The 17,773-nt window shown below is 39.2% G+C and overlaps 1 protein-coding gene across 2 annotated transcripts in view; it reads right to left on the reverse strand.

Moving 5' to 3' along the window:
* Nucleotides 1-923: 923 nt before the first annotated feature.
* Nucleotides 924-17,773, reverse strand: part of RAI2 (retinoic acid induced 2) — a 43,940-nt gene continuing 27,090 nt past the window's right edge. For both annotated transcript variants that reach the window (XM_060770055.2, XM_060770056.2), the window contains one exon: nucleotides 924-3,101. In XM_060770055.2, the coding sequence (XP_060626038.2) occupies nucleotides 1,327-2,997 (1,671 nt within the window). In that variant the 5' untranslated portion in view covers nucleotides 2,998-3,101 and the 3' untranslated portion in view covers nucleotides 924-1,326. The remainder of the gene's footprint in view (nucleotides 3,102-17,773) is intronic.

Raw genomic sequence — 17,773 nt, forward strand, 5'->3', positions numbered from 1 at the left:
ACAGCATCCCATTTTCAGAGAATTGGGAGATAAGCAAGGGAAACATCCTATTGTTGGATATGCTATGAGGTCTATGGAGACCTTGGTGGTCCTTGTGTGTTCTTGGCCGATGTTCTCCTTCCCATGTGTCCAGCTACAAGAAGCTACTGTATGCCTTCAATTTTAAGTCACCATTGACATACATAAGCACCTGTGATCCTAAAATGCACTCCATTTTTAGAGACATTTATATGGGGTGAAAAAGTGCATCTTAGTATCAAAGAAATGCAGTAGAGAGCTGCATCCGTGATCAGTCCCTCACTCTCTAAAAAGATGTAAATGGCTGTGTTGGAGGTGGTTCTGCTTATAAGGTATGTTTATTGGAATAATATTCGGAGACAGCCATGGCAATGTAACTACATGGTGCATGTATACCTACTATTGCAGTATCTTGGCCATAAATTTCGCGATCTAATTTACATAAGAAATGTAAAAAACATCAAACTGACTATTTTTATTACATATATTTAGCAGTGGGGACATTATGTGCCATATCCTCTAGGAAATGAAATTCTAGTTTATTATTTAAATGATTTGATTATTTTATTATTAATCTTTTGAACATGATCTTTGTTTCCTTTTAGAGAGCTGGTCAAAACAAGGCCCATGGCTTGTTGGACTGAAAGAAGGAGGTTTTTTTTTTACTTGAAGTGTATTGTGAGGAGGAGTGGAGGAGTTCTAAAAATGAAAATTTGAGAAAAAACAAAACAAAATGTAAATAGCCTGAAAGTTTGAAGACAACCAAATAATCCAAATTATTTTGGATTATTGTAAGACCTAACTGACCTAATATAAATACCAGCATAAACAGAGTTTTCAGACATGTGTCAAACCTTTCCAGACAAAAAGTGCAAATTAAAAGAGCACAAAATACTGGAACCAAATTAGCACGTACAAACATTTATTCTGAAAAGTCCATTCTACTCACCATTGCTCAGCATTACATCATCAAAGCACTTTATGGCAGTGAAAATAGCTCTTACCCCTCTTAATCACTCATCCATTATATCCCATTAAAGCTGCAAAATGTGCCATCACTTGAAAAATATGTTGCTTTTCATTTACTTGTAATGAAAATTTGAACGAAATATAGGGAGAGCCATTGCAATGAGAAGATATATCCCAGTCTCTCTTGTTGTCTTCTTCTCCTTAGCCCACCCCACCCCAGAGTCCCCCACCACCAAATAACTTAGAAGAGATAGTTTAAAGATTTAAATGTAATTTCAAATGAAGTACATCTCTTTATTCATAATAATTATACTGTAAAATGTTCTAAAACTTCATAAATTACTTTCTTGGAAAAAAGGCTGCCAGTCGCTGCTTTTTGATTGGAAGAATATGTATTTCCTGTGAGTTCATTTTCTTTAACTTGACATTTCTGTTTTTTATAGGTTTCCTAAGAGCTTCTGCATTATCCCGGGCTTCTGGCTGGTTCTTCACATCATAACACTGAAGAACCGAGTCCTGAGGCATGTCCCTTTTGAAGGAGAAGTTTTTTGTTGAGACCCCTGAGAGGCCTTTAATCTTGCCACAGTAAATAGTAGGCACTGCATCTTTGACAGAGACTATCACTTTGGCTGTCTGTGAGGTGCTTACGATTTCAATGTTATTGGCAGCCGAGGGCTCACATGTTGCAATATTAGTCTGATCCACCAGCCACTTTGGCGGCTGTCTCAGGTGTTCAGATGAACTACTGCTGATCACTCTGTTCTCAGCAGCCTTGGGTGGACTCTCATGAGGTTTTGAAGGAACAAAAGGAGAAACAGAAGTAGGAAGTTTGTCTGTCATGGAATGAACGGGACCTTCCAAGATAGGCCCAAAGTGACTGGTACTTATTGTTTCAGTGTTGCTCGTTTTCCGACATGAGGGAATGGATAAGTCCAAGACACCTTCCTCAGGTGAAAGCTGGGAATGGGAACTCTCCTCACTTTCCTTAACCAAAGGGGCTGCTTTCATGGACAGGTCAAGAACCTCATTCTCATTACCCATCTTAATAACAGTGTGCCGACTCAGCTGGGAGAGTCCCCGGTGGTGGATGAAATCAAATGGCTTACTTTCTTCTTTCTCCAAGGGGGTTTGGGTGCCTTTACAGGAATGCAAGACAAAGGAACTTGCCAGTTTGGAGCAGTCCAGGTTGACTTTAGATTCAGCACTGTGGGGAACAGGGATGGGGATGGGAATGGGCACAGGGACTGGGACCGGCAGAGGAACAATCACAGGGTATGGTACCAAGAGCGTGGCTGGAGGAACCAATGGAGACAAAGGGGAACTGAAGGGTTGTGGTGGGACAGAAGAGCAATCTGGGGATGGCTGATAGGGTGAGGAACCTAAGGCGCCTTGTGAGGGAAAGAGGTCCTGCAGAACGGCAGCAAACCCTGGTGTCTGAAACACAGGAGGCAAGACGGACTCCTGAGCTGGATTGGATGGTTTCTGATCCAAGAGTTGTGGTTGTCCCATTGGGGAAGAGGAGCCCTGGAAGATATTGTTGTGCATAGCGTTGGTAGCACAGGGAGAGCTCTGAGATAAAACTAGGGGAGAATTTAAATGCTGAAAGACATGTTGCTCTAAGAGGAGAGGCAGTGGGACTGGGCCTTGAGTGGTCATGACATATGGAGTGTTACTGTTAGGAGCAATCTGAGGAGCAGTACTCCCAGCTACTTGCAGATGTATTGGCAGAACTACTGGACTGTCCCCTAAGCAAATGGGCTGGAGCACGGTGGCAGCTACCTTGAGAGCTACCCCACTTTGGGATTCAGCAGGCGGGGTTAATATTGATGGTGTAGGGACTGATACCAAGGGCGAAAGTGCTTTCTTCATCAAGTCAGACGAGTTTATATTCCATGCTTCTGCAGTTATCAGTTGGGCAACTCCATTTTCCAGTTTGTTGTTAGCCATAGTTGAAGGAGAGTTGGTAACATCCATGGGCAGGTTTTGCGTGTCCTTATACAGTTCCTCCATTTTAAGGGATTCAGAGGCTTTGCAGAGTTGTTGTTTACATAGCCATCACTGGCATCCACTTTGTCTCTAGGCTGCCCAAAGCATCCATATCAACACTATCTGACCTGCAAAACAGAGACATGTTTTAAACACTGCATAAATCTCCTTCTTAAAATAATATTTGCAACGGATTTTTTAAAAACCTATCACCAAAACAGAGCATTAAGCGTTTCCACACTTTTAGGAAGAGAAGTCCTATCATACTGTGACCTAGATATAGCATACATGCATATACAGAACATACATTTCTGGAGTGTTATAGGAAGAGACCAGGGGGATTTAAAGTTAAGCATAAACAAAGATAAATTTAAAGGCTGAAGCAGCTACAGACTCAAGCAACCGGAATAAGAATCCAAGCTGTTCATTTGATATCTTTAAACAAAGCTTCATACAATGGTATCCTGTAACACTGGGAAGCAGCTGTACTGTTTACATTCAATATGAGTGCAAAAACTGAGAAGTCCTAAAAATAACCCATGATAAAATGGTGTATTCTGGGTTTGGAAGGCTTTTCTTAGCATTAGAAGAAACATATGCATTCTGCTTTCCAAACTCGTAAGACTTGCTGGTATTACAAGCATCATGCTTTAGATATTTTTTTAAAATCGGCATTCACCAGAAAATTCAGAAATTAAATGCTGTCCCTCACAATATCCTTGCTGGCATTATTAGGATGTCTGCATGTTGTGGGAATTACAAACTCTGGTAGCATCACATTAACAAAGTAATTAATCAACATACAATCATTTTTTCCCATTTTTAAAGATTTCTCCCAACCAGATTGAAGAAGGAGCTTGTTTTTCAGAGCTAAATGCAATAACAGAGATAGGAGCATAAAACTTTTATTATGAACATGTAAAGAATTAAAATCAGGGCCACTTTACATTTTCTCTGTCAGACTAATTTGCATTGTGCAGTTGTCAGGGGGAAATGTACTGTTCTGTTGTAAACCATGAGAGGCTTTTAGCCCAATACTGAAAGCAATTTTGCCTGCTCCAAGGCAGTAAAGCACAAATCATTCCTGCCATGAAACCTCCCACATTCCCATAGCTCTTGATCTTCTTTAAAGGGATTTTTTGTGATGCAGAGCCTAGGAGCCCATGTAAAAATCAAGATGTTTACCTCCTGCCAACATAGTATTTTTATTCTACCTCCACCTGCCCTTTAGATTTTAGGATCTTTGGGGTTGAAACAAATGGCCACAGTTATGTCAAGACACTGTTAATTGACTCTAAACCCTCAGGGAACAAGCAGGCAGAATCCGATAAGATTAAATGCATTCTGGAGCACTACTCTTCAGAAGGAGAAGGATGCAAGGACCAACATACAAGAAACTGTAACAATAGCCACAAAATAAATACATGTGATTAAAGCAGAATGGGTAAAACATGACAAATTATTACCAAAATTAGAAGTAGTGCATCCATGTTGATGTTATTGCTACAGAGGCAGAAGAAAAAATAGTTCTCCCATTAATTGGACTACTCAAATAGATTTCTATGATAAATAATGTTTATGCATAGCCACAGACAAATAGACAAATCTTGGAAAAACTCAAAATAGGTTTCCCTTACAAATGGGAAACAACTTTGAAGGCAAACATCATGAACAACACAAACCAGGCCTGAAAAACTGTAAAAAATATTCCAAATGTTATCTGTTTAGGACACCATAATAAATGTCCAACAAAGGAAGCAATGCAAAGTTTATATTATGATTCATAATTTTAATTAATGTAAATCTATATAAATAAAAATGTAATGTTTGTTTGTGGGATTAACATAACTAAAAAACCACTGGACAAATTAACACCAAATTTGGACGCAATACACGTATTTGGCCAATGAATGACTATCACTCATAAAAACACTTTAAAAGCCTATCTATCTATCTATCTATCTATCTATCTATCTACACATACACACACACATTACAATACATGTGCAAAACCACATATACACACATATACACAAACACACACACACACATATACGTATACACACACAAAACACATATACACAGACTGGGCTATAGCAACATGTGGCAGAGGATGGCTAGTCATCTATATAAATAAAAATGTAATGTTCGTTTGTGGGATTAACAAAACTCAAAAACCACTGGACAAATTGACATGAAATTTGGACACTACACCCCTAACAGACCAACAAGGGACCATCACTCATAAACCCCTCCCAAAAAGCAGGGGAAAGGACTTAAAACCCCCAAAAGCTAAATGATGATACAGCACATGTGCAAAAACAACAGCTTCCAGCATCCCCTAGACCAGGCCCTTTAGAGGAGGAGGATGCTCCAAATGCACTGCTTCTAAGTGCAAGCTTGCTTCTCCTTGGAATTCTTTGAGCGCATCCCAATCCATACATATTTCCTATTTCTGGACTGCAACTCCCAGCAATCCTTCCGATAGATAAGATATATATATTAGATAGAGATAGATAGTAGCTAGACAGATCAATCAGGAGGACTGCTGGGAGTTACAGTCCAAGAATAGGTAGAAGAGAAAGAAATGAGAGAAAGAAAAAGGGAGGGGGAGGAAGGGAAGAGGTAGAGAAGGAAGGAAGGAGAGAAGGAAAGAGGAAGGAGAGAAAGAAAGGAGGAGAGAAAGGGGGGGGGGGAGATTGGCCACAGCAACATGTGGCAAGTACAACTAGTGACATATAAAAGTCTGTGTCAGTCTGTTCATGTCCAGTGTTTTGAATGGTAAGTGTTAGGATTTCTTATACCTTATTCTTGATCTTAGATTTTTAACTTCCCATCATTTATATTAAAAAGAGGCTTCTCTCTTACATTTACATTTTGTCTAAAAATCTTCAACTTGACTGTGAAAGAAATATTACAGTTTTTAGTAGATGTATATAGTTACACTGTGTGGCATAAAGATCTCCCATATTTTGAGGGGGCACTATGTCGGCTGTTGTGGGGTAGGCCCAATTTGGTAGGTTAGACTGTCATTATCAATACCGATCATGGGTTGGACTGGTGAACATCGGAGCTTTGTTGTTCAAGTGTATGATGAGAACAACTCTTCTTCAATAATGGCACAGAGAGTGTTCTACCCGAGATGACCTGGAGAGTGATAGAGAAATGCTGGAAATGTCTTCACCAATGTATTGCCAACAATGACTGCCATTTGGGTGATATGATTTTGAAAACCCATTAAAACAAAACTGGTTTCATCTACTTTACAGAAATATATACTTTTTTTTACATAGCTTTGTTAAATTTTTATACCCCTTCAAAGTGATGGAGATTTTTATGCCTCACCATGTATGTGTATGTATGTATGTCTGCTTATGTATTACATCAATTACAGCCATAGTCTAGTCTTCTCATAAGAAGATTAATGGGAAAAAAACTTCTAAATCTATTCTTATTCTATAAGCAGTGAAAAATGTTAAGGTCAAATATTAATAGAAACACAGTGCTGAAGAACAGGCCACCAGAATGTCTATTTCAAAAAAGCTCTTGTAGTAACAGGACAAGGAGTGTAGATGTAAAAGTTCCTCTCCACACTGCTTCCCAAATGTAATATGCTCAAACATGCTTGGTGGGAACATGAGAGAGGGCCTTTTTGGTGGCTGCTCCCAGACTGTGGAACTCCCTCCCAAGAGAGGCCAAGATGACCCCATCCCTGATGGCCTTCCACAGGCAGGTCAAGACCTTCTGCCAGCAGGCATTTGGGGAAAGATAAGGGGCATGCTACTGGGGCAACTGTGTGTTTTCAAATGCATTTCAATTGTATTTATTATGTTTTAATTGTATTTTTAACCAGACACATAATACTTCATTTAAACTACTTATAAAGAATTAATATTTCAATTAAGGGTTTTACAATTTTTAAAAGACAAATATTTCTTCTGAAGAACTGGGAATATTTCATTGGGGTGCTGAGGCAGAAATTTAGTTATAATCTCCCTAACAGCTACTCAGTCAGAGAGAAAAAAACAAGTCAACAGTATAACACCGAGTTTGGGATATTTACACACTGGTTTCAATGGCTTTTGTCATAACCAAGACTCTGCTAAATTGCAGCCTAAAAGGGTTGTATTTATTTCTTGCCTGACAGTTGATGCCTCTAGAAAATGGCCATATAGCCCGAAAAAAACCTACAACAACCCATTACTACTACTACTACAACTATTTACTGTTGTATTTTCCAGTGCTGTTGTATTTTCCAGCACTGAATGCTTGCCTTTTATGTTGTGAACAGCCCTGAGTCCCATAGGGAGGTATGGTGGGATAGAATTAAAGATTTACTTATTTACTTTCTTAGTTTCTTGCTATCTTAAAACAGTAATGTATTGGAAACTAACTCTACCTAAAACCTCTTTTTCTCATTTGTCTTATTTCTTTCTACTCTCAGTCTTTAAAATTAGCTTGCTGCTTTGCAACTTTTAGCTGAGATTAACAAGGTTATAAAATTCTAGTTTACTACAAGAAGACACACAACACTGACTATAGAAACTAAATGCTAGCATTTCAAAGATATAGACCCAGAAGAAACAAATCTGGTATAGTGAAAGAGAATTCAGATTTTTACAGTATGAATAAAACAGTCCTGAGGGATAGATATAATTATTATGACTGGACAGCTATATAATTTATACACACAGCATTGATAATCAGAAGAAATAAACTTCAACAATATGAGTGAAGTGATAGTGAAGTAGATGAGAACTCCATGGGTAAAACATGCAGTGATACTTAGAGCAGACCCATCGAAAGCACTAACTTAAATCTAATCTTTATGACCCTGTTTGGCTGCAACTCCATATATAATTGCCAGATTATAATCAGCACCATCACCTCAGCAAATCTTCATGGAGACTGATGCACAGATATGCTGACTTGTTAACCATGTCATGAAATATGTTCCTATAACAAACACAATGCATCTGTGATAGTTGCAGATATTTAGTGGGTATAGGTAAAGGTTTCCCCTTGACATTAAGTCTAGTCGTGTCCGGCTCTGGGGGGTGGTGCTCACCTCCATTTCTAAGCCGAGGAGCTGGCGTTGTCCATAGACATCTCCAATGTCATGTGACTGGCATAACTGCATGGAGTGCTGCTACCTTCCCACCGGAGAAGTACCTATTGATCTACCCATTTCTGCATGTTTTCGAACTAGGTTGGCAGAAGCTGGGGCTAACCGCAGGAACTCACCCCACTCCCTGGATTCAAACCGCCAACCTTTTGGTCAGCAAGTTCAGCAGCTCAGTGGTTTAACCTGCTGTGCCACCGGAGGCTCATTTGGTGGATATGTACAGAAATATCCTAAAAAGCATAGTTTTTCTGATTACATTAAAGTACTATTATATGCCAGTGTTAGTAATGTTATATATTTCTGCTTAATTAATACAGTAGTTATCTTTGTTTGCATGAGAAACTAATGATCCTGTAAAGCTTTGAGGAGCTTCCATTCCCCTGTCAAATCCATTTAACTATGAAAAATAAAGAAATTACATAGAACTACAAAAGAGACTTGTAAGGTAGGCTAAGGATATCAGTATGCCAGTCAGAAGAGGGAAGAAACAGATCACCAAGTAAGATCAAAGTATAAAATATAAAAAGGACACAACACTGTGGTTCACTTAATGGTCTGGCATCCCAGAGACAGAGAAGAACTAGATAGAGATAAGAAGTTGTATCATGAACAGACATCTTAATCCAAAACAGCCTCTGGATTATTTTCCACTTTGAAATGCATTCAATAGACATTATTTTCCATTATTATTCTTTCCCCATCTCTCTTATGTAAAGAAATTCCAAAAGGACTTCTGGCACTGCTTACATTTTGGGCTGTAAACAACAGAGGAAGATTTATTAATAGTAACACTGGACAAAAATGGGGGTTTTTTTTAAAGAAAAAAGAGCAAAAAGGGATATGTTATGAGCACATCTGGTCTCCTCCATTTTGTTTCTACACCCTTGTTGGAGTCTATCAAGAAAACTGTGTATCTGCAGGAGTAGTCCTCACCTTCTATTACCATGGATCCCTTGGTGGCGCAATGGGTTAAACCCTTGGGCAAGAAGAACTGCTGACCAAAAGGGTGGTGGTTCAAATCTGGGGAGTGGGATGAGTTCCTGTCTGTCAGCTCCAGCTTCTCATGTGGGAACATGAGAGAAGCTTCCCACAGAATGGTAAAACATCTGGGCGTCCCCTGGGCAATTCTCTCACACCAGAAGCAATTTGCAGTTTCTCAAGTCACTCCCGACATGAAAAAATAATGCCCTAGTCCATTGAGCTTGCAGTTAAGTTAAACATCTTTTGGATATTTTTCAGGAAACCACAAATTAGTACTGTAAAAATAATGGCCAGTATCTTTTTGTCAAAGATATATAAAGAAAGAACAGCTGGCTCATCAGTTCTATCTGAGTTTAAAGCGATTCAAAGCCAACTGATATCAGCGGTTCAAAGCAACTTTCTCTAAATGGGTTGGTTTGGGATTAGAAATAGGGGCTAATTATATCTCAATTTTTTCTTAGTGAAAATTACAAAGTCTTCCAAGGCTACTATGTAGTGCTCCCACAGACTTTAGCATGAGTCATCTCAAATAAGTGCATGATATGAGTTGAAGTCCAAATAAGAACTTGACATTAATGTCATAATTAGGTGAATTGTTTGACATTTTTTCCTAACAGCTGGATGGCATCATCAAGCATAAGCTGCCCTTCCCCACAAATTTTCGCCAGTGCAAGAAGACACAGTATTGATCATAAATAAATACTGCAATCTATCTATCATCTATCACCTCCAAGGCACAAGAAATAATTGGCACTCAACAAGATTGTTTTCTTTTAAAATCCACTCATCATAAATAAAAGCACCTTGTAACAAATTCCCTACCTGTTAGGCTAGGAAAAACTTAGGAAAAAGTAGGCCCAAGAAGTTCAGCAGCCATTTCGGAAAGGGTGTTGGGGGAATCCATTTTAGTTACTCGTTTTCCGAAGAGGCGTGTTTAGAAAGAGCAGCTTTGGAGGGAAATGAGGGAAGACTGTAATTGGCTATGAGAGAGTGGGCAGAGTTTAACTTGGAAAAGAAAATAAAAGACTTTAAGGGGACGTTTTGAAACCCTGTCAGGCAGATTGAATCTGGGTGTCAAAGGAGATTGACTGTGGGTGTCAAAGAAGAAGGAGCTGGGAGTTAGGAGTGGTGAAGGGTTAGTGAAAGAGGCCTGAAATTGCTCAGTTGGCTAGCAGAGTTGGCTAGTGGGAGGATTTTTACAGCTATTAGAGAGATAGCTGGTGGAGGAGTGAAGAGATAGATCCAGGATAGGACTATCTCTGCTGGTGTTTAGAATTACTTTCAAAGAATCAATCCTGTCAGTAAATTCTGTGGAAGGAGGAAGAAATGTTCCTGTGTAACTAAGTCTGAACTGCTTAAAGTAACCACATGTTTTTAAGTCAATATTTTGAAACAGCTAAGTTTTATACCTGAATTGTTCCAGTTCTCTTAAATAAACATCACTGTTTTGTTATTCACAATATCTGCCTCACGTGTGCCTCTGTGGTGAAGTTTTAAAAAGCCATTTCATGCAGCAAACAAGAGTCTATGGTGGCAGCGTATATTTTAAAGAACAATCTTTTAGTGTTACAAGCCTGACGGCCAGGCCCGTAGCCAGGATTTCGTTTCGGGGGGGGGGGGGTAAAAAATTTTCAGGGGGGGTTTCGGGGGGGGGCTGAGTTTTGGGGAGGGGCTGAGTCTGAGTGAAAGAGGGTCTAGCCTAGCAAACCTTTTGTATCCTTACCCCAATACCCCCATGCATATGGGATATATTGAGTATGGTGATCAGATCATGATATGAATAAACATAACAGTTTAAATAATGCACCAGTAAGGCCTTTTTGCGAACCACCATGAGAATTTCGGGGGGGGGGGGCTGAAGCCCCCCGAGCCCCCCCCCCCGGCTACATGCCTGCTGACGGCTAATCCAACACACCCTTGCCTAAGATACTTCAAGTAAGTCAAGGGCTTACCAGTGCTTTTAAGTCTGGTGGCGGCCAGAGGGTTTTCAAAAAGGGTTTTCGGCCAGAAGAAAATTCTAGCTTAGTGCAGCTTTTGTTTTTGGGTTTTAAAACACAGAAGCCTCATTCCAATCACATTTGGTGTTCAGCATTTTGGGACTTTATTCTTCAAATAAGTCCTCACCTTTTCACACACCTCATCTTTTTTAAAAAAAGCAATGTTAGGTTTTCCTGGTGATGGTTGGATTGATATGAATTGACTTTTCCAAATATAAGAGGGGGAATGAAATATCAAAAATGATTCCACAGAGTATTTTGTGAAGGCAAAACTAACAGGGCTACACCCACATTTTTCAAATCCATACAATTTCCTGTCCTGTACTTCAGCTAATTCTGCCCCATTGCTCAGGCTTTTCCAAAAAGATGCCCAATAAATCTACTTTGATGATTAACTTGAGAATAAGATTTGTGGGAGTGAATTGGAACTTGCTGGTATCATAGGTCTTTTTATAGCTGGAAACTGCATTATACTCCTAAGAGAAAATATAGTTTAAACAAATTATAGTGATTTTATAGTCACCAGCAAAACAAAGAAAGGCAAAATCCAGCCATTAAAAACAAATAACTTCCTTAGAAAAAATACAAAAACACTCAGATCTTGTTTCCTTAGTAACTGATATCTCAACAAGGATGCAATTTAAATTTCAAAATAAAAAGTAACAGAAGTTTCCTGTCAGCTATTTGCTTTTCATTCACTCCAGGTCAGTAACAAGCCATGGTTAAAAGGTTATCCTCTTTACAAATCCAGATAAGGTTTATTAAATAAAAACTTACAACAAACAAAAAACAGAAATCCAACAATTCAGCCTGCTATGCCTCAGTACACCCACACAACTAAAATCATCTGACAAGTTTATAGCATTGTGCCTCAAAGGGAAATACCAGTTTGGGATTAAAATACTGTCACAGAAGGAACCATGTGCATTCTTGATGCCTGCAGGCTCAGCAGAGGTTGCAAAGCGCAGGGTGTCTCTGCCAGGCAGACTGTCCAACCTACCAAGCACATCAAAGTGTGGTACAACACATAGTGCTTTGGAAAGTAGACATTGAGAATTCTGCAAAGTATGCACCAAAAAAGTAACTTCTCAAGCAATGGCTCTTAAAACATGAATTAGTTGAGAACACAGCGTTTTGATGTTTTGCATGTCATCCTTGTATACATAAAAAAAAAAAAAGCAAGATTCTGGCAACCGGAGTGATTGATAACTAGCAAACAGAGGGAGAAAATGTGGAGGCAATGACAGAATTTGTATTTCTAGGTGCAAAGATCGCATTCTGCAGCCAGGAAATCAGAAGATATTTACTTCTTGGGAGGAGAGCAATGTCCAATCTCGATAAAATAGTGAAGAGTAGAGACATCACACTGGCAACGAAGATCCGCATAGTCAAAGCAATGGTATTCCCCATAGTAACCTACGGATGTGAGAGCTGGACCAGGAAATAAAGCCAGACTGCTCATTGGAGGGAAGGATATTAGAGGCAAAGATGAAGTACTTTGACCACATCATGAGAAGACAGGAAAGCTTAGAGAAGACAATGATACTTAGGAAAACGGAAGGGAAAAAGGAAGAGGGGCCGACCAAGGGCAAGATGGATGGATGGTATCCTTGAAGTGACTGGCTTGGCTCTGAAAGAGCTCGGGGTGGTGATGGCCAACAGGGAGCTCTGGTGTGGGCTGGTCCATGAGGTCATGAAGAGTTGGAAGCGACTGAACGAATTAACAACAACAACCTTGTATACATGTTGCTGTACAATAAGCATGTTACAGGCAGTCCACAAGTTACAAACAATATAGGTTCTGTAGGTTTGTATGTAAGTTGGAACAGATACATTTTTAAGTGTAATCCCAGCCTATCTACCTATCTATCTATCTATCTATCTATCTATGGATTGCATAGGGAAGAGTTGATACCCTTGTGTTTATTTTGCTGTCTCTGCCACTGTTAGAAGATTTCACCTCACTTTCTATCACTGCAATAACTGGATATTGAAAAAAAATGGCTTGTTGTGGAAACAAGGGTTGGGGATAGAGCTTCAGTGGATACACCCTTTCCCCATAGTGCAGAACTCCAGCCTTATGATTAAATCCAAGTCATTAAGACAGTGAATGTGCAGCATGTCAAGTTTGATATGATGAAATCAGAAAGCCACGTTCCCACTTTTCTCCAACACAAAGCCATTCAGAATGAAATTTTACACTCACTGATGTTTAACACCCTTAACTTTGCAAAATATTTCAATCCCTAATTAATAATTAATTATGCATGTCACAATGCAAGCATGATATTTTCTAGTGGGGCAGGCTGCCCTTGGGGTTTTTCTGCCTTCCTCCAAAGGTTTAGCCAACCAGTAATACATGTGTAAATGATCATATTACGTTTGCATATATGTATGCACTCCCTGTGAAAGTACCAACTACAGGCAGTTCTGCAGATTTGTTCTGAAGTTAAATTTGTTTGTAAGTCAGAGCAGGTACATTTTAAAATGTAACACCAGCCATATATATATATATTCAAGGTCTGGTTTCCTATAGTCCTAAAAGAGATCAAACCCATAACACCAGATGGACTGTATCCCATAATATTGAAAGAATATGCTGACATATTCACAGAACCACCTGTCATCATTTTGAGAAATCTTGGAGAATGGGTAGGGTGCAAGAGGAATGGAGATGAGTAAATATTGTCTCTTTCTTTTACAAAGGCAGAAATGAAGATCTGGAAAACTACAGGCCCGTCAGCCTCACTCCAGTACTTGGAAAAAAACATTATAATTGATTATACAAGAGTCTATCTGCAGCTATCTTGATGCCAGTGCAGTGATCTATAGCAGTCAGCATGAGTTTGTCAAGAACAATTCTGTCAACGTAATTTTTGTATTAGGTCACTCGTTTAATAAATGGTGGGAAGACTCTGGATGTAATATGTTAGGATTTTAGCAAAGCTTTTAAGGCTCTCTGTAATATTTTGATTAGCAAACCCTAACCCTAACCCTAACCCTAACCCTAACCCTAACCCTAACCCTAACCCTAACCCTAACCCTAACCCTAACCCTAACCCTATATATATATATATATATATATATATATATATATATATATATATATATAGCAAATATATATAACAAGTCTATGTAAGTGCAACACCAGCCAAATAAGCTTTGGATAGCACAGGGAAGGGCGAACACCCGTGTGTTGTTTGTTTTGCTGTCTGTGCCCCTGTTCAGAAGATTTCACTTCACTTTCTGTCCCTGTGAGAACTAGATTTTGAAAAATGTGGCTTGTTGAGGAAACAAGGATTGGTGATAAAGCTTTAGTGGATACACTTTTTCTCATGATAACTCTATCAGGAGTGAATTTCCCTCCCTTTCCCTCACTTCCTGTTGTCTCACTCCTGTTCTTAACTATAAGTCATTTGTTAATCAAATGTTTGTAACTCAGGGACTGCCTGTACTTTGATCCCAGTGACCTACTTCCCACTGTAGTTTTGAATCAAGTCCAGGATTGCTGATCCCCTTATTCCTTCCTTTGCTTACACCTCATTCGAAATATTCTACTTATCCAATGGATTCCTAGGTACAGCTGGACCGAAGTCTAGAATCACTCAGTTCAAAGGATTGCAAGAGGCATTTAGTCCAATGCAGGAAAATAGAAAGAGAAGGCCATCCATCTCTGTTTGAAGACCTCCAAAGAAAGTGAGTTCAATCATCCTCTAAGACAGCCCATTCCACTGCCAAACAGCTCTTACGATTAAGATGTTATTCCCAGAAATTTAGATGGAATCCTCTTTCTAAAAAAATTGGATTCATTGGTTCATGTTTTGGTTACTAAACCATCTCATCTTCTATTTAATTAAACAATTATTATCATTTAAAGATGGCTATCATATTACCACTCAGTATTCTTTTCCTAGCTATACATACCCATATCCCTGCCATGTGTACTCTGTATTGTCGAAGGCTTTCATGGCTGGAATCACTGGGTTATTATAGGTTTTTTGGGCTGTATGGCCATGTTCTAGAAGTATTCTCTCCTGACATCTCACCTGCATCTATGGCAGGCATCCTCAGAGGGTGTGAGGTTTTTAGTTCTAGAATACTTCTAGAACATGGCCATACTACCAAAAAAACCTACAACAACCGATGTATACTCTGCTTGAAATTTCCTTCCAATTTGAAATGCAGGCATTGATAACAAATCTTTGACCATGGTTTTCCAATGAATTGTGGAGCCATCTAATAGTATTTCTGTTAATTCCATATTTAATCAGTTTGCTAATCAAAATATTACAGAGAGCCTTAAAAGCTTTGCTAAAATCCTAACATATTACATCCAGAGTCTTCCCACCATTTATTAAACGAGTGACCTAATACAAAAATTACGTTGACAGAATTGTTCTTGACAAACTCATGCTGACTGCTATAGATCACTGCACTGGCATCAAGATAGCTGCAGATAGACTCTTGTATAATCAATTATAATGTTTTTTTCCAAGTACTGGAGTGAGGCTGACGGGCCTGTAGTTTTCCAGATCTTCATTTCTGCCTTTGTAAAAGAAAGAGACAATATTTACTCATCTCCATTCCTCTTGCACCCTACCCATTCTCCAAGATTTCTCAAAATGATGACAGGTGGTTCTGTGAATATGTCAGCATATTCTTTCAATATTATGGGATACAGTCCATCTGGTGTTATGGGTTTGATCTCTTTTAGGACTATAGGAAACCAGACCTTGAATCCTCACTGGATAATAGTGTACATGCCATACTGTCTCCAGCCTCAGAAGAAGGCTCCTCTGAAGAAATCTTATCAAGAAAATCTCATGATAAGTTTGCCTTAAGTTGGAGTCAACTTGAAAGCACATAATAATATTAATATTCCCAAAGTCAGAACAAAATACTTAAACAGTTCTGTATAACATTGTGAAGAGTAACTACTGTGACTCAGCTGACAATAATGAGTAAGATGGGCTAACATTCTGATTCATGGCCTCCTATATCCCAAGGTTTGTGGTATCTTATCTTTTAGCGTCTCTCTGATTCTTATTTTCAAATAGGAATGATAATACAGTTGTGTACTATAGTCACTTGGGGTGCATGGATGGAACAATTTTAGAAAGTACATAATGTAAAACTATAATATTTTGTATTGCTGAAACTGCTTCCCTGAAAGAATCAGTAATTCATGAAATAAGGGCCCTTATGAAACATAAGGGCCCTTCCACACAGTCATATAACCCAGAATATCAAGGCAGAAAATCCCACAATATGTGCTTTGAACTGGGTGACCTGAGTCCACACTGCCATTTATCCCAGTTCAAAATAGATACTCTAGAATTTTATTCAGCTGTGTGGAAGGTCCTTACGTCTTATAAAACTGGCTTATTTAGTTAGTTATAGCCACTGGCCATAGCAGTATAACAATGCAATTTTAAAAGTTCACATCTAGAATTGAATCTATATTTCCTACTAAACATCTCTATCTCTCCCTCCTGATTCCCTCCCCTCTCTATTAGAAAGTGTGTTCCTCCAAACTTCTTGTTGCCTTGTACCATGAAATTCATGGCAACCTCATGAATTTCATGGTACATTTTTGGGAAAGGAATACTCAGAAGTGGTTTTTCTAATGCGACCATTAAGTGTACATTTACTCAGGTCAAAGTATGTTATATATTGTGCATTTATGCATTATGCTTCATGCCTCCTCATGGTCCTGCTAGTTCATTTTATTGGCTGCTAAGATGCGATACTTTCTGGATTCCAGAACAAATCATTGCTGTTCTTCCAGCTCAATTGGTGACATCATCTGGTAGGCAATATAGTTTATCTGAAATATTTCTCTTGCAGACCAATGATGCTTTCAGAATGACGAAGTAACTGAAGAAGACAGGCTTGGGATCCTGCAATAAAGATACCCACCTATGGCTGTCATTGCATGGCTATCGGGCATGGCCCCTATGGTGATGGGGATGCATGATGTATTGTATTTTATGTACATGACATATTGCGTTAGTCCCTGATGGATGAGTTATTACTGGTTATCACAGCCCCCGGTGGTGCAGTGGGTTAAACCCCTGTGTCGGCAGGACTGAAGACCGACAGGTCGCAGGTTCAAATCCGGGGAGAGGTGGATGAGCTCACTCTATCAGCTCCAGCTCCTCATGTGGGGTCATGTGAGCAGCCTCCCACAAGGATGATAAAAACATCAAAATCATCTGGGCAACGTCCTTGCAGATGGCCAATTCTCTCACACCAGAAGCGACTTGCAGTTTATCAAGTTGCTCCTGACACAACAAAAAAACCCCCAAAAAACTGGTTATTACATTGAAACCAGATCTCCATCATTATAGGGGCCAGATGTATGTGATCACTAGTGGGATTCTGCCGTTTCCTATCTTCAGTTTGTTCTTTAAAGGATTAGTTCTGTTGAAAACTACTACTCAGGCAAATGAATGCATTAAGATCAATAAATGAAAGATAAAAAGCAGTACGGATAGCTATGGATAGTTTTAAAGGAGCTGTTATGCTCAAATGACTCATGTATTTCACCATGATCCATTTCCTTCAGTCCCTATAGAACAGTGAAATCATCCCAAGGTAATGCCTCTGCATTACGGAAATCTGAATTGATTTCTTCCATCAAAGCTTACAGCTACCTCCTGGCACTATTCTGGAATTTAACTGTGATTTAAGATGC

This window comes from Anolis sagrei, chromosome 3 (assembly GCF_037176765.1).
Source record: "Anolis sagrei isolate rAnoSag1 chromosome 3, rAnoSag1.mat, whole genome shotgun sequence".
Lineage (NCBI taxonomy): Eukaryota > Metazoa > Chordata > Lepidosauria > Squamata > Dactyloidae > Anolis > Anolis sagrei.